At 56.9% G+C, this 26,648-nt stretch overlaps 1 protein-coding gene across 4 annotated transcripts in view; it reads right to left on the reverse strand.

The window, feature by feature from the left end:
• COL18A1 (collagen type XVIII alpha 1 chain) overlaps positions 1 to 26,648 on the reverse strand; it is a 37,196-nt gene that overhangs the window by 6,330 nt on the left and 4,218 nt on the right. Inside the window, exons 1-21 of one of the 4 annotated variants that reach the window (XM_027903982.1) lie at positions 11,786 to 12,514; positions 11,434 to 11,752; positions 10,496 to 11,367; positions 6,433 to 6,977; positions 3,772 to 3,852; positions 3,633 to 3,692; positions 3,307 to 3,445; positions 3,111 to 3,214; positions 2,996 to 3,022; positions 2,729 to 2,899; positions 2,613 to 2,639; positions 2,462 to 2,524; positions 2,272 to 2,361; positions 2,107 to 2,160; positions 1,876 to 2,025; positions 1,681 to 1,743; positions 1,449 to 1,493; positions 410 to 550; positions 273 to 335; positions 158 to 184; positions 13 to 57 (exon numbers count right to left, since the gene is read on the reverse strand). In XM_027903982.1, the coding sequence (XP_027759783.1) occupies positions 13 to 57; positions 158 to 184; positions 273 to 335; positions 410 to 550; positions 1,449 to 1,493; positions 1,681 to 1,743; positions 1,876 to 2,025; positions 2,107 to 2,160; positions 2,272 to 2,361; positions 2,462 to 2,524; positions 2,613 to 2,639; positions 2,729 to 2,899; positions 2,996 to 3,022; positions 3,111 to 3,214; positions 3,307 to 3,445; positions 3,633 to 3,692; positions 3,772 to 3,852; positions 6,433 to 6,977; positions 10,496 to 11,367; positions 11,434 to 11,752; positions 11,786 to 12,392 (3,693 nt within the window). In that variant the 5' untranslated portion in view covers positions 12,393 to 12,514. Of the gene's footprint in view, positions 1 to 12; positions 58 to 157; positions 185 to 272; positions 336 to 409; positions 551 to 1,448; positions 1,494 to 1,680; positions 1,744 to 1,875; positions 2,026 to 2,106; positions 2,161 to 2,271; positions 2,362 to 2,461; positions 2,525 to 2,612; positions 2,640 to 2,728; positions 2,900 to 2,995; positions 3,023 to 3,110; positions 3,215 to 3,306; positions 3,446 to 3,632; positions 3,693 to 3,771; positions 3,853 to 6,432; positions 6,978 to 10,495; positions 12,515 to 26,648 lie in introns of those variants that run through there. The other 3 variants (XM_027903981.1, XM_027903983.1, XM_027903984.1) reach the window with 3 other exon arrangements.

Below are 26,648 nucleotides of genomic sequence, written 5' to 3' on the forward strand. Positions count from 1 at the left end.
TGTGCTCCTTACCTTCGGGCCTGGCAAGCCGGGCTGTCCAGGGCTACCAACCTCTCCCTGCAACGAAAGAGGTGTCAGAGCACCATTCCTACAGGCTGCCTGTAGGTATCCTGCAAGGATGGAGCCAGGGTGAGAAAATGCTGCAAGGCTTCCTCACCTTCAACCCTGGCAGTCCTGGCACCCCCTGGAAGCAACAAGGAGACCATGAGCATCGTGTGATAGCAGGGAATACCCCAGGGAGCCCAGGATGGAGAGGGCAAGAACAGAGCTACCTGTGGCCCTTCAGGTCCGGGTGGTCCAGGGGTGAATGACAGCCCCGAGCCCTCCATGTCACCCTAAGTGGAGGGAGAAGGGGCTGAGCTGCATCTGTCCCCAGCTCCAGCTCATCCCACCTGCAGTGACCACTTACAAATCCAGCCTCGTAGCCTGGCCCTGGTGGTCCTGGGGGCCCAGGGGGCCCTGGCTGCCCTCGGGGTCCCATGGGCCCAGGAAGGCCAGCTAAACCTGTTTCTCCTGGGGGTCCAGCTGGTCCTGGTTCTCCTTTGTTGCCCTGCAAATGGGGACAAGAAGGGGAAAGATGTTGGATGACAGCTGTTCCTGTCTGGAGCCTGCAAGCAGGAGGCAATACATCCCCTCCCAAATCCCCCTTGGGACAGGACACAGATGCTCTCCCTGATGCTCCCCTGTCTTGGGGCTTTGTGGGAAGGGGCACTGCCCAGCTCAGGCATCTTTCATCCCACCAGCTCCCCATGTAATGTCCACAGTGGCCACCAGAGGCTTGTCTAAAGCCATAAATGGGAATAATTTTGCACATGTGGATGGCGCCAACGCTGCAGCAGAACTCAGTGCTTGTAGGCATCCCTGGGCTTTGTGATGGTTCTCAGGGCACCAGGATCAGTCCTTATACCACTGCCACCCCTTCTGCCCCCTGGGTGCTGGCAGAAGGTTAGAATTAAGGTTAAGAAACCTTATTTTTTGAGATTCTTGCCCCCAGCTCAGGCTGCAGTGGATGGGCCATCCCAAGGGGCAGCCTCGTTCCCAGCAAGCCTTTACTTCCACCTCTGGGGATGCGTGGTGGAGAGAGGCTGGAGCAGGCAGGCAAGAGTGAGTGATACACAGTGGGTTGTGGGCACCCCAAACCCCCCTGGCAAACTCTCTTCTGTGCCTTGAAACACCCTGCTTGGCTTCCCTGCCTGCCTCTTGCTGCAGCGGCGTCTGGAGCAAAGCCAAGACAGGGTGGCAGGAGCCTGGAACGCATCCTTTGGGGGGGGTCAGCAGCTCCCTGCACCCTTGAGCTATGGGAGCTCCCTGATCTGGGAGAAAGCCAAATACCAGCATCCCCCTCTCCATTCCTGTGCAAGATGCATCCCCCCCAAGCAGCATCCCTGCCTCCTCCAGTATGCAATGGGTGGGGGACTCCCCCAAAAACCCCAGCCCAGGCACAGTACCTTGGGTCCTGGTATGCCGGGGAGGCCGAGGTCACCCACGTCACCCTTGGGAGGAGGAGAAGGAGGGAGAAGAGGTTGTGAAGAAGCTGTCCAGCTCCAGGCAGGAGCACAGTGGTGCTCCCCAGCCTGGGAGCTGGGAGCTGCCAGGGGTGTGCCAGGAGCATCGGCTGCCCTGTGGGAAAGCCATGACATGCTCCCAGGGCACAGGGCACGTGGGACGGGGGACACTGACCCGCTCTCCTTTGGGCCCTGGCTGCCCAGCCTCCCCGTCTCTTCCTGGAGGACCCTGAGGACCCTGAAAGACCCCAGGAGCTTGTTCCAGCACGGGGGAAACCCCACGGGGCTGGTGGGCACCGAGCCCCCCACTGCTCGGGGTGGCCACACGGTGGACGTGGGATGGGTCCCCTTGCCCACTCCATACACCTACCGCTGGCCCTGGAGGCCCGGGGATCCCATCCCTGCCTGGCAGCCCCGGTGGCCCTGGCAGGTCCGTGCGGTTCATCCCAAACCGTCCTGGCTCTCCTGGCAAACCAGGCACGCCAGGCGGCCCCGGGGGACCAGGCGGCCCACGCGGACCCTGGAAGAGAAAGGGGGGGGCCATGGCTGAGGGGGTCCCCCCATTCCCGGCTGGCAGGGCAGGCACTCACCCCCAACTCACCCGCAGGCTTTCCAGGTCACCGCCGAAGCCAGACCCCTCCATGTCGATGAAGGTCTGAAGGGGAAGCAGGAGAGGGATGTCAGGCACAGGGGCTGGCACTGGTATCCTGCACCTCTGGGGCTTGACGGATCCCCCTCAAACCCCTGCGTCCCAAGGGGCACTCACCAGCTTGTCGTTCCTGGAGGAGGAGGGTCCTGGTGGTCCCGGGGGGCCAGGTGGTCCAGGGGGCCCCCTTGGCCCCACGCCTGGGTCACCCTGGCACAGAGAAGAGAGCACAGTTTGTGGGTGCAGACAAGCTGACAGTGAGAGGAACAGGGCCCAGCGGCGTGTTCTGCCTCCCGACACCAGCACTCACCTTCTCCCCCTTCAGACCTGGCTCCCCTGGCATCCCAGGGAACCCCTGGGGCCCCATATCGCCCTGTGAAGGGGAACAGAGTGGGGTCAGCAGGTGGCAAGGCAAGGGGGTGGCTGTCCCTCATCACCCTACCACCTCCCCCGCCACTTACAGGTTTGCCATCCTCGCCAGGGTCTCCCTAGGAACGGCAGAGAGGAGACAGGTCAGTGTGCAGGTGGGTAGGGTGGGGGGACAGGGGACACCCCAGGGACGGGGGACTCAACTCACGGGCTCGCCATCCCTGCCAGGGGCTCCATCTTTCCCTGGTGGCCCTGGTGGCCCAGTGACCTGCTCCACCACCGAACCATCGGCGTGCCGAGAGAGCGTGCCAGGTGGGCCGGGGTCACCTGGTTCCCCTTTTTGGCCCTTGGAGCCAGGGTAGCCAAATCCAGCACTGCCCTGGGGAGGGAAGGGAGATGAGGATGGGTGGCACGTCCCCGAGGTGGCAGCCCAGCGAAGGCGTGGCTTTGTCCCAGCTCACCCAGCAATGCTCACCTTGATGCCCAGGTCTCCCTTCTCCCCCTGAGGATTGGAAACAGAGTGGAGCAGGGTGTCAAACATGGAATGCCACTGATACCCTCGAGTCCCCAGGGACCAAGCTCTCACCCACCTTTTGGCCCTTGACACTGCTTGTCCCCATGACACCACCAGTCCCCGCGTCCCCTTTCAAGCCACGTTCGCCCTTCTCTCCCTTTTCACCTTTGGGGCCGCTGCCTGTGGGAAAGGAAAAGGTTGTGCTTGGGGGTGGCCACGCCACCCCCTCCCCACTTGCGTGCCCCCGGGAAGGGGAAAGCTGCTGGAATTACCTCCCGTGGAGACCCGCAGGGTCTCCTCTGCTCTGGTCCTCTCAGCTTGCTGCGGGGACCCCCCACTGCTCCTTGGCCCGCTGCCCCCCGCCACGGGGGGAGAGGTGACAGGGACAGCATCCAGCAGCCCTGGGACACCCTGTGCCAACAACGAGGGGACACCGTAGTGCCACTCACCTCCCAGTGCCTTCCCATAAGGAACAGGTGCCGGGACACTGTGAAGCATCCCGTGACCTTGACCGTGGAGGGCACTCACTCACCCCTCCTCACCACCGAAATTTCGAGGTGCCACCCTGAGCGCGCAACCCCTGCGGGCAACAACTCACCCCCACCTTCCCCAGGGGTTGGTGTCCACCTTCTGCCCCGCTGCCGAAATCACCGGAGACCTGCGAGGAGCAGGGGATGAGAGATGAGCCGGGGGCAGCATGGGGGGCACTCCCTGAGCCCGCCCCACCCGGCGCTCACCTCGGAGTCGTCCTCCTCCTCCTCGCACTGCCGCTCGGCCGCCCGCGGGTCCCCTCGCAGCTTCAGGTCGGCAATGACCCCCTGGAAGGGAACCACGGACGGATGGGTGACACAGAGAGACACGCCACGATGTGACCTGTCGTGCCACCCGGCCACCATGTCCTCCAGTGGGAGAAGGATGGGATCCGCTGCCAACAGTGTGAGCAGCTGGAGGGGGGTCACCACCCAACCAGGGGCGTTTGCTTGCAAGAGGAATTGATGTAATTTTTATTATATATAAAGACATATTTGCAATACATTATATTTATTATGTATTTTTAACTTAATCTACTTATAATGTATTCACGTTATAATGTCACAGTCAGCCTGGCTGAACTGCAACTGCCCCTGATCCTTGTTTTCTTAAGCCCATTATGTTTCCTTGTCCGGACACGGCACTCTGTGCTTTCAAGCCAGCCCAAATATTATTTTAGGTGAATTGCCCAGAGAAGAGGCACCAAGGAGGAATTATCTCCCCTTTCCTAGCTTGCTTCCCAGCATGGTCCCTATCTCCTCCCCACCAGGATCAGAGGGATGGGCAGCATCCCATCCTGGCAACACCCCTGGCAGCATCCCTGTGTTCCTCCTCAGCAGCAAGGACCTAAGCTGGGTTCTGGGATGTGCTGGCTGACCCCACTTGCACTGGGAGCTGTGGGGTTCAGGCTGGTACACACACACCCTCCCCAGCTGAGACCAGGATGCTAAGAGGGTTTGTATCCTTAGGAAAGGATTTGTGGTTGTTTCTTGTATAAACAAGCAGCCTGGATGCACACAGTGCTTTCAAAACCCAAATAAACAGTAAGGAAGTGCAGATTATCCTAGGAAATACAAAACTGTGGGCTGCAGGGACCTGCCAGCCGTGCTTGCATGGGGCAGGGAGCCCTTGGGAAAAGAGAAACAAAGAGCACAGCCAAAAAGGTCCCTGTAAAAGCACTGCTGGCTGGCTGGCCAGGTCCTGGCCCCCTCCCTCTTCTCAGCCAACCTGGTGCCAGCTCTGGCACATGGCTTGTCAAGCCATGCTGGTGGTGCTGGGCAGGGACTGCGAGGTTGAAACCTGGGGCTTGCCAGAGGCATCGGAAGTAATTCAGGTCCAAGCCCTGGACCGAGGCATTCCCCTGAGGGATGGTTATAGGGGCCCTTTTTCAGAGGGTTTGCTCCAATAAAGGGGACAGCAGCACTGTAGATCTTACAGTGAATCCACAGAAACATGGAATCACTGAGGTTGGAAAAGCCCTCCAAGATCAAGTCCAACCATTCCCCTAGCACTGCCAGGTCCCCCACTAAACCGTGTCCCCAAGTGCCACATCCAGGGGCTTCTGCATCACCCGCAGGCTTTGCCCCCCAAGTTCCATGCCACTGACACAGAGGTGACTCTGGAAGGAGCAGAGATGCCAGGACACCCCTCCAGCTGCCTTGCCAGCAGCTCATCCTGCAGCTTGACCCAGGGCCAGCTTTTAATCCGCTCGATGCCCTGTTAGTTCCAGATAAGGCAAGTCTGGGCTGGACAGTGATGGAAACACCACGAGGCAGTCAGATGCTGCTCCCTCTTCTCCAGCCAAGGCCGTCAGCTCCATGTCCAGCTATTCCCCATGGGAAAACTGGGGGTGGGAGGTGGGATAGGGGGTTTGGCAAGCTCGGGAGCATCACCTGCTAAAAAGGGTCTGCTCTGCTCCAAGCTGTTGCTTCGCCTCCCATATGGTGCCAAACCGCCTCCAGCTGGGGAGAGGAGCTCCTCCAGGGCCGTGACCCGGCCCTCCCAGCATGTTCAAGAGCAAAAAAAATTGCTCTTCAAGGGCAAAAAGTGGCTCTGCAAGGGACCTGCGTGAATCCCAGTGCAAACCGCTCTGTAGCCCTTCAGTGATTAATCCCTTCCTGGGGGAGCTTTCCCTGCCCAAAGCCATTCAACTGGGAATGTGGCAGCACAGTCGAGAAGATGTTTAAGCTCAGAAACGTGCTCTGCAACACTTCAAGAGTATTGCTCTCCCTTCGGCAGAGCCTCTGTTGCTGGGCAAATCGTGCTCAAACCAGGAGAAACCTGAACATTCCTCTCTTCAAGCACTGCAGGGGATTTCCATGTCAGCTGGGTGTTTTCCCCACGCTTTCCATAAACCTTATCTAAGAACATGAGTCCTGCTCAAAGCACGGGCTGAGCTATCACATCCCTCCTCACTCTCCAAAGCCTTCCTGGAGATACCGCTCAGCATCAGCCAACAAAGATATGCTCCAGCCCAAGCATTTTTTCCAGCTAAGAGAGACATTTCCCCAGCCAAACCAGCCCCTCCACCAAAGGAGTGGGGTATTTCCAGCAACAGTGAGATCTGAAGAGGTTCTGTGTGTTTGCTGGGAAAAGGGATGGGCAACAGTGGCTGCTGCAGGGCAACCCCCACATCCTCCTGCCAGCCCACCTTCAGTACTTTGCCTTGGTGAGCCCCAAGACAATAAAATTAGAGGCATCGCGTGACACCTTTTCCCCCACTTCAGGTGTCCCCTTCCCCAGGGACACACATGGAGTGTGGCCTCTGGTCGTCTTCCAGGAAAAACAGGTCGATTCAACAGGCACAGCCGCTGTCACGTCTCTCGAGGCTTCTTGGAGACGCAATTTGGGGTGACCCAAGGCCTTACCTGGTATTTATCAGGGTCGGCCCCTCCAGCCTGAGCAACAAAGAGCCCAGAGCCGTCTTCCAGCTCCATCTCATCCGGGGAGCGCTCAAACCGGACCCGCTCGTGCTCCTCGCAGTCCAGGTAGAGGACGACTTCGTCCTCCTCCACGCTGATGGCGAAGCGCGTCCACTGGTTGAGCAAGGTGGGCACGGTGAAGGTGGCTGCCGGGTACGAGCCGGGCGAGCCCGGCTCCGTGTAGTAGAAGATGATCTTCTGCTTGCCCGCCCGCAGCTCCGAGAGCTTGACGCCCACGTAGATGATGCTCTGCGAGGAGTCCGTGACGGCAAAGAGCACGCCGGCCCGAGGGGTCGTGGGCTGGATGTGGAACAGGAGGGAGAAGTCCCTGTAGAAGGGGCTAGGGAGGTGGTACCGGGCCACCTGGCCCGTGTTGGCGTTGGGACCGAAGACGTAGCCGGGGTTGTTGTCGGGGCCATAAATTTTGAGGATCTCCTCCGGCGGCGGGTCTCCGATCAGCTCCAGCAGGCTGACCTCGGCGCTCAGGTTCTCTGCAGGAAGAAAAGGAAGGGGATGGTCACAACCAGCCAGGCATGGATGGTCACTCAGCAAGGTGCCTTGGGAGGCCCCCCCGGCTGTGCCTCCCCCAAAAGCGGTTTTTCGGTGGCTCACTCCGCTCTCCCTCCCCAGGGACTGCGGGTTGGCTGAGGCAGCAACCTTGAGCTGCTCCCACCAGACCATTCAGATGCGACTCCCAGAATGCCACCCAATCCCTGCAGCTGGCCCTCCAACCGCAGTTGGGACAACATAGCATGGTTTGGGTTGGAAGGGAGCTTAAAGACTGTCTAATTCCAATCCCCCTGCCATAGGCAAGGACACCTTCCACTAGAACCAGGTTGCTCAGAGCTCCCTGAGGTGGAATAAAGCCAAAGGGATCTTGCCCACAGCAGGGGGATGTTGCTGGAGCACCAGGATGCTGAAGAGCCATGGAGCCCTGAGGAAGTGTGCTGCACCCATACCCGCTCTGGGGTCACAGTGACCCCTCACGTCATCCCGGAACAGGATCCTACAGGGTCACTCCAGCTGGGAATAAATCAGCCATCCCCTTGCAACACCCTGGGAACGCGGCTCAAGCCAGCGTGCCCCGTCAGCCTCCCAGATGCTCTCAATTTGGCGGCCGCCTCCTTTCCCAACTCCTATTGAGAATTAGAGACTCAGGGAAATTCTGCTGGAGACCTCCTCTCCTCCCCGACGCAGCTGAACATCTGGTGGGGGTGAGCTGGCCCTCTGTCCGCCAGCTCCCGTTGTTTTGGCAGCGAGCACATCCTCATCGCCCACACACCGGGCGCTGGATTCCTCCTTTCCTATGTCAACTGCTCGGGGTCAGTGCCAGCTCCATGGGAGTGAACGTGCTGGGTACTTTTTAACCTCTCATTTCCTGGGAGCGAGGGAACCCAACCACCCTGGCTCTGAAACAGCTGAGGGATCTGCACTGGGAATGAAGCGAATGCTCAGGGCTGATTTTGGACCAGTCCCGAGTCAGGAGCAGGAGTTGAGGCAAATCAGTGTCCCCAGCTCCCTCCCTAATTTTCATGTGAGTAATGAGGGAATCAGATGTGTGTGTATCCTGGGGTATCCTGGGCTGAACCCAGGAGGATCAGCCAGGAACCTCCACCCAGCTCTAGAACCAGGCATTGTCTTCCAGAACTCTTAAAAAAAAATTTAAAAATAAGAAATCAGTCCAGCCTTGCCCAGCCTGGAAGGAAAACACATGTCTTGGGTGCTCCTTCCAAAGCCTGAGGGACATGGAACATTCCCAGCCTCCCAGATGCTGAGCCCCAGTGCCAGCACCACCTCTGTGACAGGAACCCAGCAGTGGGGACATTAGAAATGCCACCAATTAAAGTGTTTATTCTGCCAGACCCCAGACCCACTGATCCTCCTCTGAGTTCTGAAACTGTTCAGTATGCACCCTGCTCCCCCAGGACCCCAGTCCCTCCCAGGCCTGGCAGCCCCAAACTGACCTGGCTGGGAGAAAACCTCACTCCCGTCTTCCACCAGTTCTAGCCCCCTCATCTGCCCTGCCCTGGGATCAGGCTTCCCCACGGGGCATCCCCAGTCTGCTTGGAGGGGAACCTCTGGATCCTGAAGCTCAGCATCCTTTCACTCCCAGATGTGCACAGCCCTACACCAGAAATAACGGGGCGAGTGTGAGTGGGGCTCCTCCACACTCAGACTGTCACCCCCCCACGAGTCACCCCCTGCTCAGGCACCCCACAAGCTCGCTCTGATTGCAAACGTCAGGATGCAGGGGATCGAGCTTATCTGGTGTTGGAGGAAGCCAAATTCTCAGCAGCTTTAGGGGAAGAGGAAACCAGAGCTTCCTCCCAGGGATCCACATGGGTGTAAGAGCCAGTGCTGCAATTCCTGCTGCCAGACAAGTCATTGTGTGTGTGTCCCCCCACCCCCAGGGCTTGGGATGAAGGGGACACGCTGAAAGAGGCTTTTGTTAGCAGTGCAATTTTCAACCACGCTCCCCTTGGAGCTCTGGGAGCCTCCCTCCTCTTCCAACATGCCACTCGCCCCCGAGTCTGGAGTGGGAGCTGGGTGCCAGCACTTCCCAAAGCAAAAGGAGACACACCTATTCCCTGTGTGACAGCAGGCAGAGGCCACATGGGGACTGGGGAGCAGAGGGGTAAGTGAAGACCCCTTCAAATGTCTGCTCCCTTCCAAAAGCCAAGTGTCCCTTCTCATCCACCAAGCCTTTCAGGCCATGCCTGCTTCTTCCAAAAGGCGTCCAGAGCCCAAATATAGCAGCCTGTGATTCCTGTGGCAAACTGGCAGCACCTGTGGTGGAGCATGGAGATTTGGCAGTGGCTGCAGTGGGGGTTTGGTGCTGGCAAAGGATGGCTGTGGGGATGTCTCTTGCTGCAGTGATTCTGCCACTGGAAAGGTCCCCAGGATGCTCCAAGTCACTGTCCCACTCTGCCATGACATTCCTGGTCAGCTTGAGCCAAGGCTGCCAGAATGGCCCTGCATGTCCCATCCCAGCTGGGATGCAGGGGACCCCCAGCATGCAGGAGAATCTCAAGTCCATCCTTGGGGTGCATCACAGCCCCCTCTCACTGCTGACACTGCCCATCTGAGACACCATGACGCAGTCTGAGTCTGAGGTCTGAGCATCCCCATGGTCCCACCGCATCTCCCCAGTGAACAGAGACTCTTTGACACTGAGGGGACCATGTGTGGGACCCTTGTCTGCCACCACCCCCTTCTCTCTCCTTCCCCCTGCCCCACATCACCCCTCTGGCATCTCCTTGCTATCACCCGAGGGCACGGGGCCAGCACGGGAACACAGCCTCATTCAGAGAATTTGCGGGGGGGAGCTCCTGCTTTTATCCCAAAGTGTGTTTCTCCAGACACCAGCACTCCCATCCCTTCACCCCCTTGCCCCAGAGGCATGTCTGGGTCCCCCCCTTGTCTGACACACAGAAAGGTCACAACCACCAAATGACTAAGCCGGAGGTGAAGCAACCTCTCCCGCTTTTCCAAGCGGCGCAGGGATCAAACATTAGCCACCGGGTGAATCATTAACCCCAAAGTAAAGGGCTGCTCCAGGATAGGGGAGTGTGCCCACAGTGGCCACGGGTCACCTTGAAACCTCCCCACCACCACCGTGCTGCGGTTGGGTGGTCACAGGGCCCAGGTCCTTCCCCTGTTCCCACGGGGAGATGCCAACTCTCCAAGTGCCCCCCAATCCCAGGATGGACATCCCAAAAGCACTGTGGCTCTGGGAAACTGGCCCTGAATGCCTGCATGATATTCCTGGGGAGCATCTCTCATCCTGAACACCAAGACACAGTGTTTCACCAGGGGTAATGCTCAGCCTCGTGGAGGGAGTCAAAGCCCGCTGGTTCTCCAGAAAAGCCAAGGCTGCATGGAAAGTGGTTTTGGACTCAGCAGCATCCCATGGGGACGAGGCAGAAGCATCCCTCAGCACTTGTAGGGACAGAGGGGGGCTGGGAGGGGAGACAGACAACAACACAGGGGTGTCACCCAGCCACGTTACCTGCGGAAGCATTAATAAAGACACAAGAATACCCTTCATCCTCCTCAGGTAGAGCATCGCAAGGCAGAGGCAGGAGCCCACCGGCCAAATGAGTCCAACACAGGTCTCTGACGGCCTCGCAGAAGCCCTGGCACGGCGGGGGGGTTATGGGCACCGAGGCACTACACCCGGGGAGCAGCAGCAAGCAGAGGAACCACTCCAGGTAGCGATGGCACCGCGACTCAAGCAGCCCCTCCCACTCATGCAAAGCCGCCCGAATTTCCTCCTCGCTGCTGTGCCCGAGGTAATTTGGCAATCGGACATGGCTGGTGCCCAGCACGCTGCAGAAGGGCAGGTGGGCTGGGATGGGCAGGCAGTGGCTGGCTGATGGCATCAGTCCAGGAAAGGAGGGTGGGAGCCCCGCGCCACTACTACCGTAGAGCCGCGCAGTGGCGGCGAGTAAATCGAACTCAGGAGGACTGGAGTTATCAGCAAGAGGAGGATTCACACCATTATCCACCCTCTGGTTAGGCAAGGGGGAGCTCTGGCTCCTGTTCGTGCTGGCCAGGGCCAGCCCCCAGTGGCCCGTGCCGTGCCGTAGGTTCGGTGATGCTTCGTGGTGGTGATGGGGAGGTTGTGCCACGGGGTCCTGGAATGGCACTGCCTGCTCATGGGTACTGTCACCTGGTGAGAAAGGAAAAGGGGCACTACCTGGCTGGGGACCTCCTGGTCTCTGCAAGGACATCCATGTCTCCATTGCTGTGGGGGTCCCTGTCCCCAGGAGCTCTGAATTCTTGGTGGTCCCTGTCCTCAGGGGCTGTGGGTCCTCAGTGGTCACTGTCCTCAGGAGCTGTGAGTTCTCAGTGTTCCTCATCCCCAGGAGCTGCAGGTCCACAGCGGTCCCTGCCTGCAGGAGCTGTGGGTCTTCAGTGGTCCTCATCCCCAGGAGCTGTGGGTTTTCAGTGGTCCCTATCCCCAGGAGCTGCAGATTCTTGGAGGTCCCTGTCCTCAGGAACTTTGGGTCCTTGGTGGTCCCTGTCCCCAGAAGCTGTGGGTCCTTGGTGGTCCCTGTCCCCAGGAGCTGTGGGTCCTCGGTGGTCCCTGTCCCCAGGAGCTGTGGGTCCTCGGTGGTCCCTGTCCCCAGGAGCCGTGGGTCCTTGGTATTCCTAATCCCCAGCTGCGGGTGCTTGGTGGTCCCTGCCCTCAAGAGCTGCAGATCCTTGTTGCTCCCTGCCCCGAGGACCTGCAGGTCCTCAGTGGCCCCTGTTCCCAGGAGCTCTGGGTCCTTGGTATTCTCTATCCCCAGGAGCTGTGGGTCCTTTGTATTTCCCATCTCCAGGAGCTGTGGGGACTCAGTGGTACCTAATTCCAAAAGCTGCTGGTCCTTGGTGGTCCCCATCCTCAGGATTTGCAGGTCCTCAGTGGTCCCTGACCCCAGGAGCTGTGGGTCCTCAGTAGCCCCTGACCCCAGCATGTCCTCGGTGGTCCCCACTCCAAGCAGCTCTGGGTCCTCAGTGGAGCTGCTGAGCACACCCTGTCCGGGGGCAGGTGAGGCGCTGCGGGCAGGAGCGATGCTTGGCCGTGCCGTGCTCTCCACCAGCCCTGTGACGTTCCTGTCCCGCTGCTCTGCGGTTTTGGCTGAGGTCCCCTCGCCCACAGGCGCTGCCGTAGCGGGATCTGGCTCCTGCCGCTGCGGGGTGGTGACATTCCTCACCATCTCATCACCCCACATCCCTGGGGGCAGGCTGGGAGCAGGAGCTGCCGCTGAGGGCAGCGGCTCCGAGGTCGGGATTGCCTCGCCCGGTGCTGCTGGGCTTCCCGTGCTCTTCACGCTGTCCCGAATCCAGTCCAGGAACTGCGCTTCGGAGGAGAAGCAGCTCGCCAGCAGGAGCAGAAACCCCAAGCGAGGTCGGGCCATTGGAAAGGGAAGACGAGCTCCGGTTGCCTCCAAGAGCAAAACGGACGAAGCAAAGATGGGAAGAGGCAGGAGTTTTGTGACTCCCGGAGCGCTCACATCGCTCTCTCCTCCCCAGGCTCCGGCACTCGACCTTTCAAACCGGAGTGGAGCAGAGTGGGGAGGAGTGGCCGCGCCGCCGGCCCCGCAGAACCCTCCTCTCCCCAGCGCCAACCTCCCACTCCCGGCACAGGCACAGCCCCTCCGGGACTCCGCCGACTGGCTGGGGACCCACCTGAGCCCCCCAAAAACCTCTGGGAGCCAAGCCAGCCTTCAGACGCACCCTACTGGCTGTTCCAGCAGCTGCTGCCAGCTGTTTAACTCCTTCCTGCCCAGAAAAATCCGAAATCCCCTCTCTCTGCTCGGTTAAATTGAGAGCTGTGCGTGGTGGGGTCACGCATGGATGTGATGCCATCTATGGATGCCACCAGCTTCGGCGGGACACCCTGCTCCGGGGCTTGGGAAAAGGTTATAGCTTCAGAGCAAAACAGAACGACGAAGGGAAAAAGAAAAAAAAGAAAAAAAAGCCAGGAAACATTTCCAATATTTCCACCGGCCGGAAAAACAACAAGTCCCAAAACTCAAGTGTTTAAAGCCTCTTTCCCGCCTCAGTTACAGGGCCAGGACCCCCCAGCTGCTGTCGTAGGACGGCAAAGGGGGGCACTTGCAACCACCCCCAACCCCCCAACAAGCATCACACGCCAGACACGTCTCAAAGCCAGGTCTGAGCAATCACAAGTTTTCCAATCACAAGTTTTCCTGGAGCCCGGGGATGCAAATCCCTCCAGGCGGCACTGGGACTTTCCCACACTCCCCAAAAAATTTAATTGTTCTTCACCTCTGAAGCTGAAAAAAAATTCCCCCCAATACACTTCTCCAGCCTGTTTTCCCTTATCAGTGTTGCCCTGTTCTGGTGGCAATGTCCCCTCTTCCTGGGGATCACTGAGCCCCTGGTCCCCTGCAGGGATGGAGCACACCCATGGCCCACACTGCCACAGTGACACTGGGCAAGTCACCTTCATGGCTCAAAAAGTGTCCCTGAGAAGGGATGCTGATGGGGAGGTGACAAATTTGGCTCTCCTCGGCCTTGTGACCAGGGAAGTCACAGCCAGCTGCAACACAGCCCTACAACGCAGAGCTCTCCTGATGCTCTGGTTTAAAAATGTCCAGGAAAATCACCGAAAAAAATGTTCACATGCCCGTTTTGCCTCACGCAACATTTTCCACGCCGCCTTTTTAAGCGAAACGGGGCGAGTTTTCCCCTTCAAATGGGAGCTGGGCGCTGTTGCCAACAGCCTGCCCCATGACCGATGCTGTTAGGGGTGCCTGTTGCGGAACAGCCCACTGCTAATCCGCACGGAACACAGCTTTGTCCATATGTCAGAGTTTCCACATGGCTCTCCCCTGGAAAGCTCCTTTGCTCCCATCAACCTGAAGGAAGGAGCCAGGCATCTGCCAACCCGCTCTGGCGTGTTCGGACGGGACCCTGCTGCTCCCTGGCTCTGCTGCCCCGGGGCCAGGGCGCGGTGTGGGACACCCCTGTGTCCTTGGCACACCCAGGAGGGGTATGAATGGCTACTGCTCCTCTCCTGCTTGGTGGGATGGAATAGCTTGGTGTTCCTGTGGGCCTCTCCCCAAACTGTGTGGGGTCTGAGCAGGGTGACAGCCAGGGGCAGGGATGGGATCCAAGCGGGGAGCATCACGCGCCCCGGCAAGCTGCCTCGGCTCAGCCGGGAGGATTTCAGCAGCAGCACCATGCTGGGGTACCCCAAGCGTGTGCAGACATGATGTCCATCCAGAAAAAACTCCCATTTCTCCCTTTGGTTGGGATTAGGCAGCTCATGACAGCGGAGGGGAGCAGCAATCCCCGTGAGGTGCCCTCGTGAAGCCGATGATCTTCGTTTCACTGCACACCCCCATGCCGGCAGCTCCCAGAGGAGAAGGCAGGTCTGGGGCATCCCAAAATAAGGGGACTTGGGATTTCCAAAATGAGCACTTGGAGGGTGGGCTGGTGCCACAGGTGGCACTACAGAGTCTGGACATACCTCCACCACTGACCAAGCAGCCAGGCGGGGACTGGGAATGTGCGAGCTGGTGACATATTTTGGAGAAGTATTCCCGCAAGGAGAAGCCACGGAAGCTGGTTTGCTGGCAGAGCAGGGAAAAGCCCTTGTTTTAGCCTCCTCCGGGCTGAAGGCTCCTAAAAAGCACTTTGCACACTCCAGAGGATGCTGCTGCCAGCGCATCGTAACCTTGAACTTCTTTAAAAGCAAATTTGGATCCTTGTTCTGGTCCCAGTTCCCTCCCTAACTGGCTGGCTGCATCTTCCCAAGGCTGTGCAGCATCCGGTGGTGCAGCACAGGCCGTCTGGAAAAGGGGGATTAGGCTGCCCTGCTCACTGAGGGCTCAGTCCTGTCCCAGGAAAACAGAGAGGGAGAAAAAGAAGGGGGAAAATGGGAAAAGAAAGGAAAAATGGTGGGGGGAAAGAGTGGAGAGGGGAGGAAAAAAGAGACTGGAGGAAGTGTGGGAAAAGAGAGTTGGGAGGAGAGAAGGGGAAAATGAGGTGGAGGAGAGAGTTGGGAGAAAGGAGAAATGAGGAAAAAAGAGATTGGGGAAGGGGAAAATGAGAGGGGGAAAGGAGAGAGAAAAGAGGCGAGAAAGGAGAAAAGAGGAAAAACAAGAGGAGGCGAAAGACGGGAGGAAAAGGGGAAAAGAGGGGAGGACAAGGTGAGAGAGGAGAAAAGGAGAAGGAGAAGAGAAAGGGAAAAAGAGAGGGGAAAAAAAGAGGAAAGAAGTAGGAGAAAAAAGGAAACTGAAGAGAGAAAATAGTGGGGGGAAGAGAAAGAAGAGAGGAGAAAAAAGAGGAAAAAAAGAGTCTGTCATACAGATTTCAGACCTGCAGCATCCCCTCCATGGTTAAAGAACATCGATGTTACTCTCTAAGGGCCAAAGTGGGGCCAAGCAAGCGGGTTTCGAGCGACCCCGACAGCTTGGGGTTGCTCCCTGCAGGATTTTGGGAGTGGGCGGGGACCCTGCCCCAGCCCAGCTCAGTAATTCCCCCTCCAGAGCCCAAGGACTCCCCAGCAGGAGCTGGGCGGGCAGAGATGGGCAGACGGACGGACAGGCAGATGAACTATCGGATGGACAGACAGACGGACAGCAGAGGGAGCCTCAGGCCGAGCAGTGCGCGGGAGCCTCCTCGGGACATCCCACTTTGCTGGACCCCACCTCGGTGATGCCCCCATCCCGGCCACCAGCCGGGGTTGTCACCTGCAGCCTCCTCCCTCCCGTCGCTCACACCTCCAGGAGGGTCTCACAAACCGCCGGGGGACGCCAGGGTCGGATCCTGAACCCCAAAAAGATGAGGTGCAGCTGCAGAGAGGGTTTTAAAGCCAAGAGATTGAGCCACGGAGGGAAAGACACACCTAGGGAAGGAAACCTTGACACCAGCGCAACCCTGACAGCGGTACAGCTAGGAGGAAGAATGGAAGGGGAAAGGAAGGGGAAGGAAAGAGGACAGGAAGGGAAAGGAAGGGAAAGGAAGGGAAAGGAAGGGAAAGGAAGGGAAAGGAAGGGAAAGGAAACTCAGACAGCAGCACAGCCAGGATGCTGGAGGTGGGAGCACTCATGCACTGAGCAGAAAAATTCAGGGACTGTCAGCAGCAGATGGTATCTATAAATCCTAACGACATTTGAGATTTTAATCCATTCTCCGTCTAAAAGCCCAGACAGCAGTTAAAAGGCCCTCATTGAGACGCATGCCGAGGATGTTGCCACATCCCAAGCCGCTGACCTCCCATGCCGAGACAGCCTCCGGAGAGAGGCAGCAGGACCCAGCCCATGGATGGGGCGCTCAGCCAGGGAGACGGCAAGGCGGGGGATGAGGATGCACGGGGTGGGGAGGGACGCCGAGCAGGCAGGAGCGACAGTACCATCATAGCCCCAAAACTGACACAGGTGCTGGTTTGCCAGGGCTTGCCTTCGGGCCAGCATTTCCCCCCACAGCCTCTGGCTGTGCAACGGCAGGGAGCCCCCGGGACAGCAGCAGCGTTCCTAAACATTTACTCATGGAGAGCCAGAAACATCCTCCCGGCAAATTCCTCGATAAGATAAACCATGAAAATGTCACGACTGCCTGGGGGAGCCATCAAATAACCCCGTGGCGGGGCGGGGGAAGGACGGTGGCCATGCCCAGACCTTGCCAGTTATCTGCATCCTCCTCCTGCTCCCAAACTGAGCACGGCTGGGTAAGGTGGATAAGGCACAGCCAAGAGATGCTGGTGTCCCCCTCTGCCCTATCAGCATGAACAGGACAAGGCAGCAGAGAATTGTGTGCCTTTGACCACCCCACGAGATGCCCTGGGGGTTATGGATGGTGGAGAGGGGCCACCAACATCTGGGCAAAGCTGAATCCAAGGGAGGTCTTGAAAAAGTGCGAGGAGGTCTTGAAAACACAAGGAGAGCTGGGGGTGACCTGTATCCCCCAGTCCCAGGGGTGTCCCTCCCATCCTCCCTCCGCAGGGGCCAAGGCCTCTGCTTCCCATCGCTTGCCTCCCTCTGGGGGCCAGTTGACAGCCTGGAGATAAGGCTCTAAGGTTCGGGAGGTGAGTGAAGGAATGTGACCCCCCCCTCCTCAATCATCCCCCTCCACGTTAATAAATCACCTTGCAGACTAATTGCTCCTCGAAGGGGGTAAGACTCGCCTCCCCCCTCCTCACCCCCCACCAAGGTCCTGGCTCAGCCTGGGAGACACTCCTGAGAAGCCCCAAATTTCAATCGCATTCCTGGCATTCCTGCCTCAGCATGAGGCTGAAGGGGCTCCGGCAGCGCCTGGTGACCATCCTGGGGCAGGCATGGGAGGCTACACCAGTGAGTGGAGGTGGGATTAGCTGCTGTCTCCATGAGGGACAGGCGGGACATCCCCATTCCCAGGCCTCCATTTACCTGGGAATACAGGGAGAGCAGTGCACTCAGCATCCTGGCTCATGGACAGATGCTGTGAGGAAGGACGAGGGGAGATGAGGGATAGGATGGAGGATTTGTGATCCAAGTCAAGGCCATCCCAACCTGAAAACCATAGAAGGGCAAGGCATCCAGGTGGGATGCATGTCCCTAGAGCTCAAACAAAACCTTCCAAGCCAATGAGGCCCCTCGGCCTTGCTGATTAATTATCTCAATTGGATATTAAGCCCCCAGTGTCACAAAGCACCAGACACTGTCAGCAGGTAACCCCACACCACCTTTGAAGCCTGCACGACAAAAACTAGAAGTTGCTCACTCCCAGTTGTTTTCCAGGACTCCAAAACTGAAGAAAATACCAACATTGCTTAAAAAAAGCGAACTCACCAAACAAAACACAGAAGAGCTACCAAACGACGGTTGTACCTGAAGCTACGACAGAGCAGTGCAGCATCCATCCTGTGGAACAGCATCCGTCCTGCATCCACCACCAGCCAGGGATGCTGGGCGCCAGCTGGTCCATGCTGCTGCAAGAGGCGACTGCCACAGCTTGTGGATGCTTTGCAGAGCCTCAGCTTGGATTTACAGCAAGGGAAACCACTCAGCGGGTCATTAACCTCACCCTCAGCACAGCGTGCAGCAAACAAAATCCAAGCTCGCGGCGGTTGCTGCGGGGCCAGGTGGTGAGAAACGCTATTTTGTTAGGGAATGGACAGGAAAAAGGGGGGATCTGGGAGGGGGGTTTTGTTTTTGGATTTCAGCTCGTCCAACCAGCCTGGGTCTTGTCAGCGCTGCCCTCCTGCAGTGCAGGCGACTTTGTTTAGCTTGGAGCCTCTGGAAGCCCCCGGCTGTGCTCGTAATAAGACTCCGTGTCCACTCCATGGTCCTTCCACCTCTTTGCACTCCTCAGACAATAGTTTGCTTGTGCTGCTGACTTTGGCAGCATTTCCAAAGTTTTGGCTCCTTCCAAAGTTTCCTCTACATCAGGCAGACGAGCTTGGCCGTCCCGCTTTGTCGTCACATCCCATTGCATACCATCCCAGGGCTGTCTGTGGGGCACTGTGTTTCACACCAGACCTTTTGATCCCCCAAACTGGGGATGCAAGGGGGTGAGATGCCCAGCAAGGTCCTTTAGGGGTGGATGCCGGGGTCATTACCAGCCTGGATGAGGGGCTACTTAAACAGCCTCACGCAGTCCTTGAACCCCCCCCAGCGTGTCCCAACACTAAAGAGAAAAATAAATCCAGTTGAACACCTGGGAATTAAGATGAGCGATGACAACCTAATGTAACCCCCCTCCCTACCACGTCTCCACGGACAGAGCAAGTATTTAAGCAGGAAAATTTAGATCTTTTGAGGAATTCCATGCACCACTGGAGACAGATACTAAACGGGTCAAACAGGTCGGTGATACTTTGCCGCTCCGTGCAAGCGCTGGGGAAAGCCAGCAGGACCTGGATGATGCCAGAAAACACACCATCCTTTTCCAGCCAACAACCAGAGCCATCATTTGACCAAATCATTCCCTTTTTCTAAAAGTCACACAGTGTTCAAGGAAACTACAGCATCAGTAAATAGTTCTAATGCACTGAAGTTCACCATCTATAACATGACAGGGGTCAAGAACAAGGAGGGGCTCCTGCTTGCATGAAGGCGGAGATTCCAGAACAGGTTTGCCCCGTCCTGAGTGAAGGGATGATGCCGCAGCCAGGCACCATCCCAGCCATCAGCCCCCCCAAAGCAAAGCTGGCCAGCCCACAGGCACAACCCCGCAGGGCCAAGGACATCCACGAGGCACAGTGCCACAGAGACGGGTCCCCACAAGCTTCTTTCCTGGGATGATAAGGGTTAAAAAAAAAAAAAAAAAAAAAGAACCAAACCACACAAAAAAAGCCCAGCAGGAATGCCTGAAGGGGAGGATTAGAGAGAATAGGGCCATTTCTCAGCAAAGACTATGGCAACGTAAATAGAAAAGTAACATTACGCTCAAGACAGGGGCCCTTTCCCTTTGCTCCTGCCCTACAATGCCACCATTGTTTTGCTGACAACTGGTAATTATCCCAAGCTGCACACACTGGTATTCCCACCCTTTAACCGGGAGGGATTTTGCTGCCGCCGACCCTCTGACACCAGCAAAAATTCACATACCAGAGGGTTCAAAGGGGGGGCGGGCTGGAAAGGCTGGGTGAGCCTCACCCAGCCGTCATTCACAGGATCCCAGAGCGGCTGGGGCTGGGAGAGACCTCTGGGGATCATCAAATACAACCCCCCGCCCTGCTAAAGCAGATTCACCTAGAGCGAGTTGCACAGGATCATGCCCGGGTGGGTTTTGAGTCTCTTCAGAGAAGGAGACCTTCCAGTGCCCTGCAGTGACAGGACAAGTGGGAATGGCTTCCCATTGCCAGAGGGCAGGGTTAGACGGGATAGTGGGAAGAAGTTCTCCCCTGTGAGAGTGGGGAGGCCCTGGCACAGGTTGCCCAGAGAAGCTGTGGCTGCCCCATCCCTGGAAGTGTCCAAGGCCAGGTTGGACCTGAAGCAATCTGGAATAGTGGAAGATGTCCCTGCCCATGGGCAGGGGGTGGAACAAGATGGGCTTTAAGGTCCCTTCCAACTCAAACCATTCCATGTTTCAACAATCTTGGGTGATTTGGGATGGTTTGTTCCTGATGACCACAACTGGAGTTCAAGGTGCTCCAAAAAGCAGGGGGTCTGTCCCCCCACCCCCAGTGACGTGACACTCATCGCCATCCCAGATGAAAAACCATTCACCTCTCAAATATCCAAGTCTAAGCAGTGAATCCTTTCTGGGAAAATTAAAAAAAACAAAACAAAACAAAACAAAAAAAAACCCACAAAAAAATCCTACAGAGGCAGGGTTTTCCTTCCTTCCTTAAAAGGTCTGGGGACCCTAAATCCCCAGGATGAAACCCTGCAGGCAGCTGCTCTCCTACTGCAAGAGGATGGGGAAGAGTCAGATCCATCTTTTCTCATTTATGGGATGGAGGAGTCACAGTCTCAACATTCCCTGCCTAACAGGAGGCCAGTCTGGTGCCAGCCCCAGCTCAGATAACGTGATAAAAAACCCTGGAAATGCCTCAAGATGGATTAAAACATTCCCATGGTCAAAATGTAAATGTCTTTTTGCCTTTGCAGGCAAAAAAAAAAAAAAAAAAAAAAGACCCAGAAAGCCCAGAGAAATGGCAAAAAGTTCCTTTTTTTTTTCCTGCCACAGGCTGCAGCAGCACAGCCAAGGTTAGAGCAAGGCAAAGGACACATGCAGCCGACGAAGGACCTGGCTACGAGGACCACAAGCAGCTGCTCCAGGATTTATTTTTTTTTTTTGTCTTTTATTTTCTTCTGCCTTTTAATTACATGACAGCAAAAGCTTCTTCCTAACGGGAAAGCTGGAAACCAGTTTTTCCTGCAGCAAAGCCAATTCCATAAATGCTAGCAGTGACCTGTGAAGATGAAAAAAAAAAAAAAAAGGGCAAATAAAAGCCCCATAAATCAGCAGAGCAACATCTTCCCTTCCTCGCAGCCTCACCCGCCTATTTCACTGGGCTGGGATGTTATTTATTGTTGTTTTAAGCACCCAAGAGAAAAGAAAACGCTCCTAAAACCCCACTTAACCCATCCCAGCTGCGAGGGGAAAAAAAAAAAAAAAAAAAAAAAATCTCACATAGGCAGGAGCTATGCTACGGGACTCCGAGGCAAGCTTCAGCCTGCCTCCACAGCTCCCAGCTGGGATTTGAGGGAACAAAACCCCCCCCTTCTCCCAAGCCCGGAGCCTCGCCAGCTCCTCGCCTAATTAAAGCATGTGGCCGCTTGCAGGGTGGAAAGCCGGAGCGTGGAGGCTCCGGTGCCTCTGGAGCGAGCCCTGCCACCGGATCAGCACCACACCTTGAAGGTCCCAGCTCCTCTCCACCAGCGAGGCGAAGAACAAACCCAGATTTTGCTCCTCAAACCACTTTTGGTTGCTTTGCTGCACATCCCGGTTGGAGAGCTCAGCGGGATGGTGGGGGTGGAATAGCGAAGGATGGGAGGAAAGTCTGCACCGATCGTGGGAGAAACGCCGGCTGGCCACTCCGCAAGGAAAAGAGGGCAGGAGAAAGCCCGGAAAGGGGCCGCTGGGGAAGCAGAGGAAAGGCTTAAAAAGATTAAAACAGGACAATGTTATCAGGCAGCTACCCCGTGGCTCCGTGCCATGGGCGCAAGGGGGCTCCGGATGCACAGCACCCACCGAGGGAACACCCACCACACGTCTGGGGGCTGAACTCTCGGCACCAGCTGCACTCCTGAACCCAGACAGGGGCGGTGAAGCACCACCAGTAACACCTGGGAGCAAACTGGGGCCAGTCAAGAGGCTGAGCGGCAACCGTCAGACACAAAGATCAAAGGGCAAAGCGAAGGAAGCGGGGAAATATTTTTGCTCCTGGCCGAAGCAGACAGGTTTTTACCGGTGTTCCTGCCACCGCAGTTCACCCTGAGGCCAGGGGGGGATGCCAGGGGTTAACAGCTGTCCCTGCACAGTGATTGTGCCAGCCGGGAGTGGTGGAATGTCCTGGCAGACCTGAGCATTGGGATGCAGGGAATGCACTGGGAGATCTCTTTCCACTAGGAGAGTCACCTTTACAGTGACATGGGCTGCCCCAAGGTCCTGGTGTGGTCACGGTGGAGCTGGCTGTGGAGCATCCCACCCCAGGCCTTGGGGCAGAGAGGCTCCACCACCAGCCCACCCATCCCTGGGATGGACACAGACCAGATAAAACATCCATCAGCCCGTTTCATCACCCGTATCCTAAATTTCCCCGCCGCTGGACTGTTGTTAACCACCGGGAGCCACTGGCACAGCCCGGGGCAGGCGCAGGGAGCGGGCCCGGGAGCCCAGCCCACCTCTCCCTGATGCCTGGCCATGCGGAGCGACACACATCCGGACCACCAGCCTGGGACGGAGCGGGATCCAGCCAATGTCCGCTTGACACCGCAGCATTAATCCTGTTGCTAGGACACCTACGGGCGAAGAAATACAACCCTTGTCGGATTAGCGTCTAGACGGGCTGACCTTTCCCTCCGCTGGCGAGGTGGAACCCGGCAAAAAATCAGGCCCCGTTGGCGAAAAGGAGGGGTTTTGTCCTTGTTTTGGTGTTTTGGTTTGTTTTATTATTTTTTTTTCTTTTTTTTCAAGATGGGAGCCAAGGAGGGAGGGACGCCGCTGTCACTGAAGGAGTCGTTTCACTACCTGCCGATGGAGAGGCATGTGCGGGAGGCCGATCTGGGGCTTGCAACCTGCTGCCAAGCCTGGGCTTTGCCCAGCAACTCGGCTGACAAAAGAGCCTTTCATAAGAGGGGACGATGTCAACTCTGCAATTAGCGGGGGAAAAGAAAAAAGAGCCGAAAGAAGATTATTACCTCCAGCAGTCGCCTCTGGGAGCCCCTCTCCAAGGGTTCCCTTAAGTCTTTCGGCTGAGCCCAAGGAGAAGGCGGGAGAGGAGCCACCAACATCATCAGTGGCTGGCTGGATCCAGGGTGGCACCCTAGCCTCGCAGGATGCCATGAGGAGACCCGTTTCCTTGGGTGTCCTGGGACCCAGAGGGAAGCAGGACCACCACCCTGCTGCACCCCTGCTGGGAGGGAACCAGGATATCTCCATCCAGCCCAGGGCTGTGGGAGTCCTGGCAGGATCAGACGCTGACCTCAGCAACCACATCCTCGCTCGAGCCATCATGACAGAGACCTCAGCTCAGCCCAGCCCAGCCCCCGTGTCTCTCACACAAGGATGGGGGATGCTGGAACTCCTCCACACCCTCCACCTTCGTGCAGCCTGACATCTCCACCTCCCCATCAAAAAGATGCAATCGCTTGTTAAAATAAAAACCCACATGCTTTTAGCAGGTGGTGTCCTGGTTACCCCTCCAGGCATCTTCTGCCCCAAGGAGATCCAGGAAAAGGTCACCTGAGCGATAGCAGCTTGCCCTGATGGTGCCACTATCCCCTATCCCACATCATCCCTGCAAAAAGCAGTCTGGAGAGCAAATCCCTGACCTGGTCTCTGGCCTCCAGAGCCTTTGGAAGGCAAGAGCCCAGCCTGAGCACAGGGTGGGAACACGTGGGGACAGCTGACCTGTCTGCCAGGAGATGCTCTGTGAGCACTGCTTTCCAGGCTTCCAGGTGAAGTGGCCCTCATGTACCTGTTCCTAAGGAGCCAGACAAGGCTTCCCCACATCCCAAAGACGCCCCTGAGGGCTGGAGCACTGTGCTCCTCTCTGTGCAGAGATTTAACAGCAAGCTCCAGGTACAGAGGTCCCCAGAGCAGCTGCAGAAGTATCAACTGGTTAATCAAATCCTGCACGGAGTCTGAGCTACCTGGTCCAGTAGAAAGTGCCCTGCCCATGGCAGGGGCAGTTGGAATGAGATGAGCTGTGAGGTCCCTTCCAACCCAAACAATTTTATGAATCCACAGGAAAAGCCAAAAATCACACGTGTGCTGCTGCCGCACACCTCCCTCCACCCACAGCGCCAGTGGCTTGAACCTTCTCCCACTCGCTGATATTCAAGGAGATTTAGCTGAAACCATTGTAGGTTTCTTCTCCACCACCTCTCATCCACCAGAGCCGCCCCTGAGTCCCAGCTCTCAGCAGGACAGGGCACATCAAACCCTTCTCCTGCCTGGGGAGATGCCGGCACCAGCAGGAGGGTACCACGAGGAGTCCTGGAGTCACCCACGGGTCCTGGGTCTGGGCAAGCCCACCCCCTTGAAGGGACAGTAACTATTGCTACCCTATCCTGGGAATTGTTTTGGGAGTGGGGCAGAGGTCCTAGGGGGTCTCCCCAGGAGGGAGCAGGGAGATGACCCCATGCTGTGGTTTGGCAAGAACCCTCGGGAGTGATGCCCTCCCTACCCCGACCAGGCTAACCAAGAGTGTTCACCACCAGTTGAGCCCAGGGTCTCTGTGCACTCCCAGCAGGAGTTGAGAGTTCCCCAGGATAGGGGTCCTGGCCCCCTCTGGAAAGCATTTTGGGACCACAGGGGAAGGACTAAGCTGCAAAGGTGCCTTCCCACCATGCCACAAGAGAGCACCGCCAGCTTATCGGGGGTTATCAGAAAGGTGCTGTTTATCCAAAAGTCAACAATCTCCAGCTCAATTAAGTTACAGGCTAACAAAGTGGGTGGGAAAGAATAAATTTGTTTGATTACAGTGTTTCCCAGAGGGAAGGCAGGTGGCTAACTTAGGAATTATAAACTCAGAGGTAGCTTCAAGGGCCATTGGGCTGTCGGAGATTTATGCCAGCAGGAAGAGCATGGATGGATTCCAGTGCCCTGACTCCTATTCCCACCCTGGGCTGTTTGAGCAGCCTCCCACAACCTGGGGACAGGGTCTGAGGAACAGCCAGATCTTCCAGTCCCTAGGGAGGAGGAAACCAGCAGATGGAGTTTGGGAATAAAACAAAAGTACAATAAAATCCATTAACGACCAATTTCCATCTCAGGGAAGCCGACGCCAAAAAAAGCAATAAAAATTCCAAAAAGCAACCTTTTTAAGTGGAAACCAGCAGACACGGGATGTTCCGGACCAGATGTTGCTCGCTGGGAGAGCCCCCAGCGCAGGGAACGCTCCTGCCAAACAGCACTGCCGGCCAGAGCCAGGAGCACAGTGAGTCCCTGGAGCCTCGTCCTTGGAGCAGCCCCATCCAACAGCCCTGTGGGGTGTCGCTGTCCCGCTTCTCTCCCAGCACTCTGTCAGGATGTTCCCACCTTTGAGCAGATGGGAACCACCCCTTCACCCCCAGCGGGTTTATTAACCACACTCACACTTCAAGGGCTCCAAATCCATATTAAGGCAATGCCGGAGCCCTCAGTATTTGTACGTATTTCCAAATCATTTTCCAACCCCACTCGGCTCCTTGTGTTTCAATTGTGTATTTGGCAACAAGCTCTCCACACTAATCAAGCTCAATACTAAAAGCCAAAAAGCCACACATGTGCTGCTACCACATTCCTTCCTCCATCCACAAGTCAGGGACTTGCTCCCACTCCCCAGCATTTAAGCGGATTTAGTACTGGCTGAAATAACTGCAAGTTTCTTCTGCCCCACCTTCCACCCATGAGCGTCTCCCCTGAGCCTCAGCTCTCAGCAGGGCAGGGCAGACCCTCCCAAGGGCAGCAGCAGCGCTGCTCCACACACATCAGTACCCAAGGGATGAGGAATGTGGCTGGAGGACAGGAAAGTCAGTGAGGGCATCACACAGCTAGAAGAGTGACCGATGGATGGAGAGAGGTGGAGCCCATCTGCTGCAGAAGATCACAGACTGGTTTGGGCTGAAAAGGGACCCTAAAACCCATCTCTTTCCACCCCCTGCCACGGGCAGGGACACCTTCCACCAGCCCAGGTTGCTCCAAGCCCCGTCCAACCTGGCCTTGGACACTTCCAGGGATGGGGCTGTCACAGCTTCTCTGAGCAACCTGTGCCAGGGCCTCATCACCCTCACATGGAAGGATTCCTTCCTTATATCCAAGATGCTGCCTCCAGGCTGCACACGCAGCCAGAGAAATGCGCAGGACACTCTTGGAAAGGATTCATCTCCAATGCTTTCCCAAATGTCATCAGACACACTAGAAGACCGCTAAAATGTTTTATTAATCCCATACCTCTGGGCTGCTGATATACATCAATACTTAATCCCAGATGTCTCCTTCAGAGCTTTGAACTCTCCACTGAAATGCCAGAATTAATTCTTTTCCTGGTAGACTATCACACTCTGGAAGAGACACAGCACACTTGCTGGGATTGTTATTCCAGGGCCTAGAGCATCATCCCTAACAGTCACCACGGCCCAGAGCAGTGCAGGAGAGGAGTTGGTGTCTCTGGCACAGAAAGGTTTGGGTTGGAAGGGACCTTAAACCTCATCATGTTCCACTCCCCTGCCACGGGCAGGGACACCTCCCACTCTTCCAGGTTGCTCCAACCCGTATTCAACCCAGCCTTCAAGGGATGGGGCAGCTACAGCTTCTCTGGGCAACTTGTGCCAGGGCTTCACCACACTCACAGGGAAGAATTCCTTCCTAATATCCCATCTAACCCTCCCTGCCTTCAGCATGAAGCCATTCTCCCTTGTCCTGTCATTCCAGGCCCACGTAAAAAGTCCCTCTCCCTTTATTTTTTTTTTTTCATAAGAGGATGCAGCCTTGGCTCAGTCCTCACCCCGCCACTCCACATGCTCCTGCCTCCTTAAAAAGAAGCAGTGACACCTTCCCCCCCCCCC

The sequence above is a fragment of the Empidonax traillii genome, unplaced genomic scaffold (genome assembly GCF_003031625.1).
Source record: "Empidonax traillii isolate 1590-97213 ecotype Southwest subspecies unplaced genomic scaffold, ASM303162v1 scaffold1004:size452305, whole genome shotgun sequence".
In the NCBI taxonomy this organism is placed as follows: domain Eukaryota; kingdom Metazoa; phylum Chordata; class Aves; order Passeriformes; family Tyrannidae; genus Empidonax; species Empidonax traillii.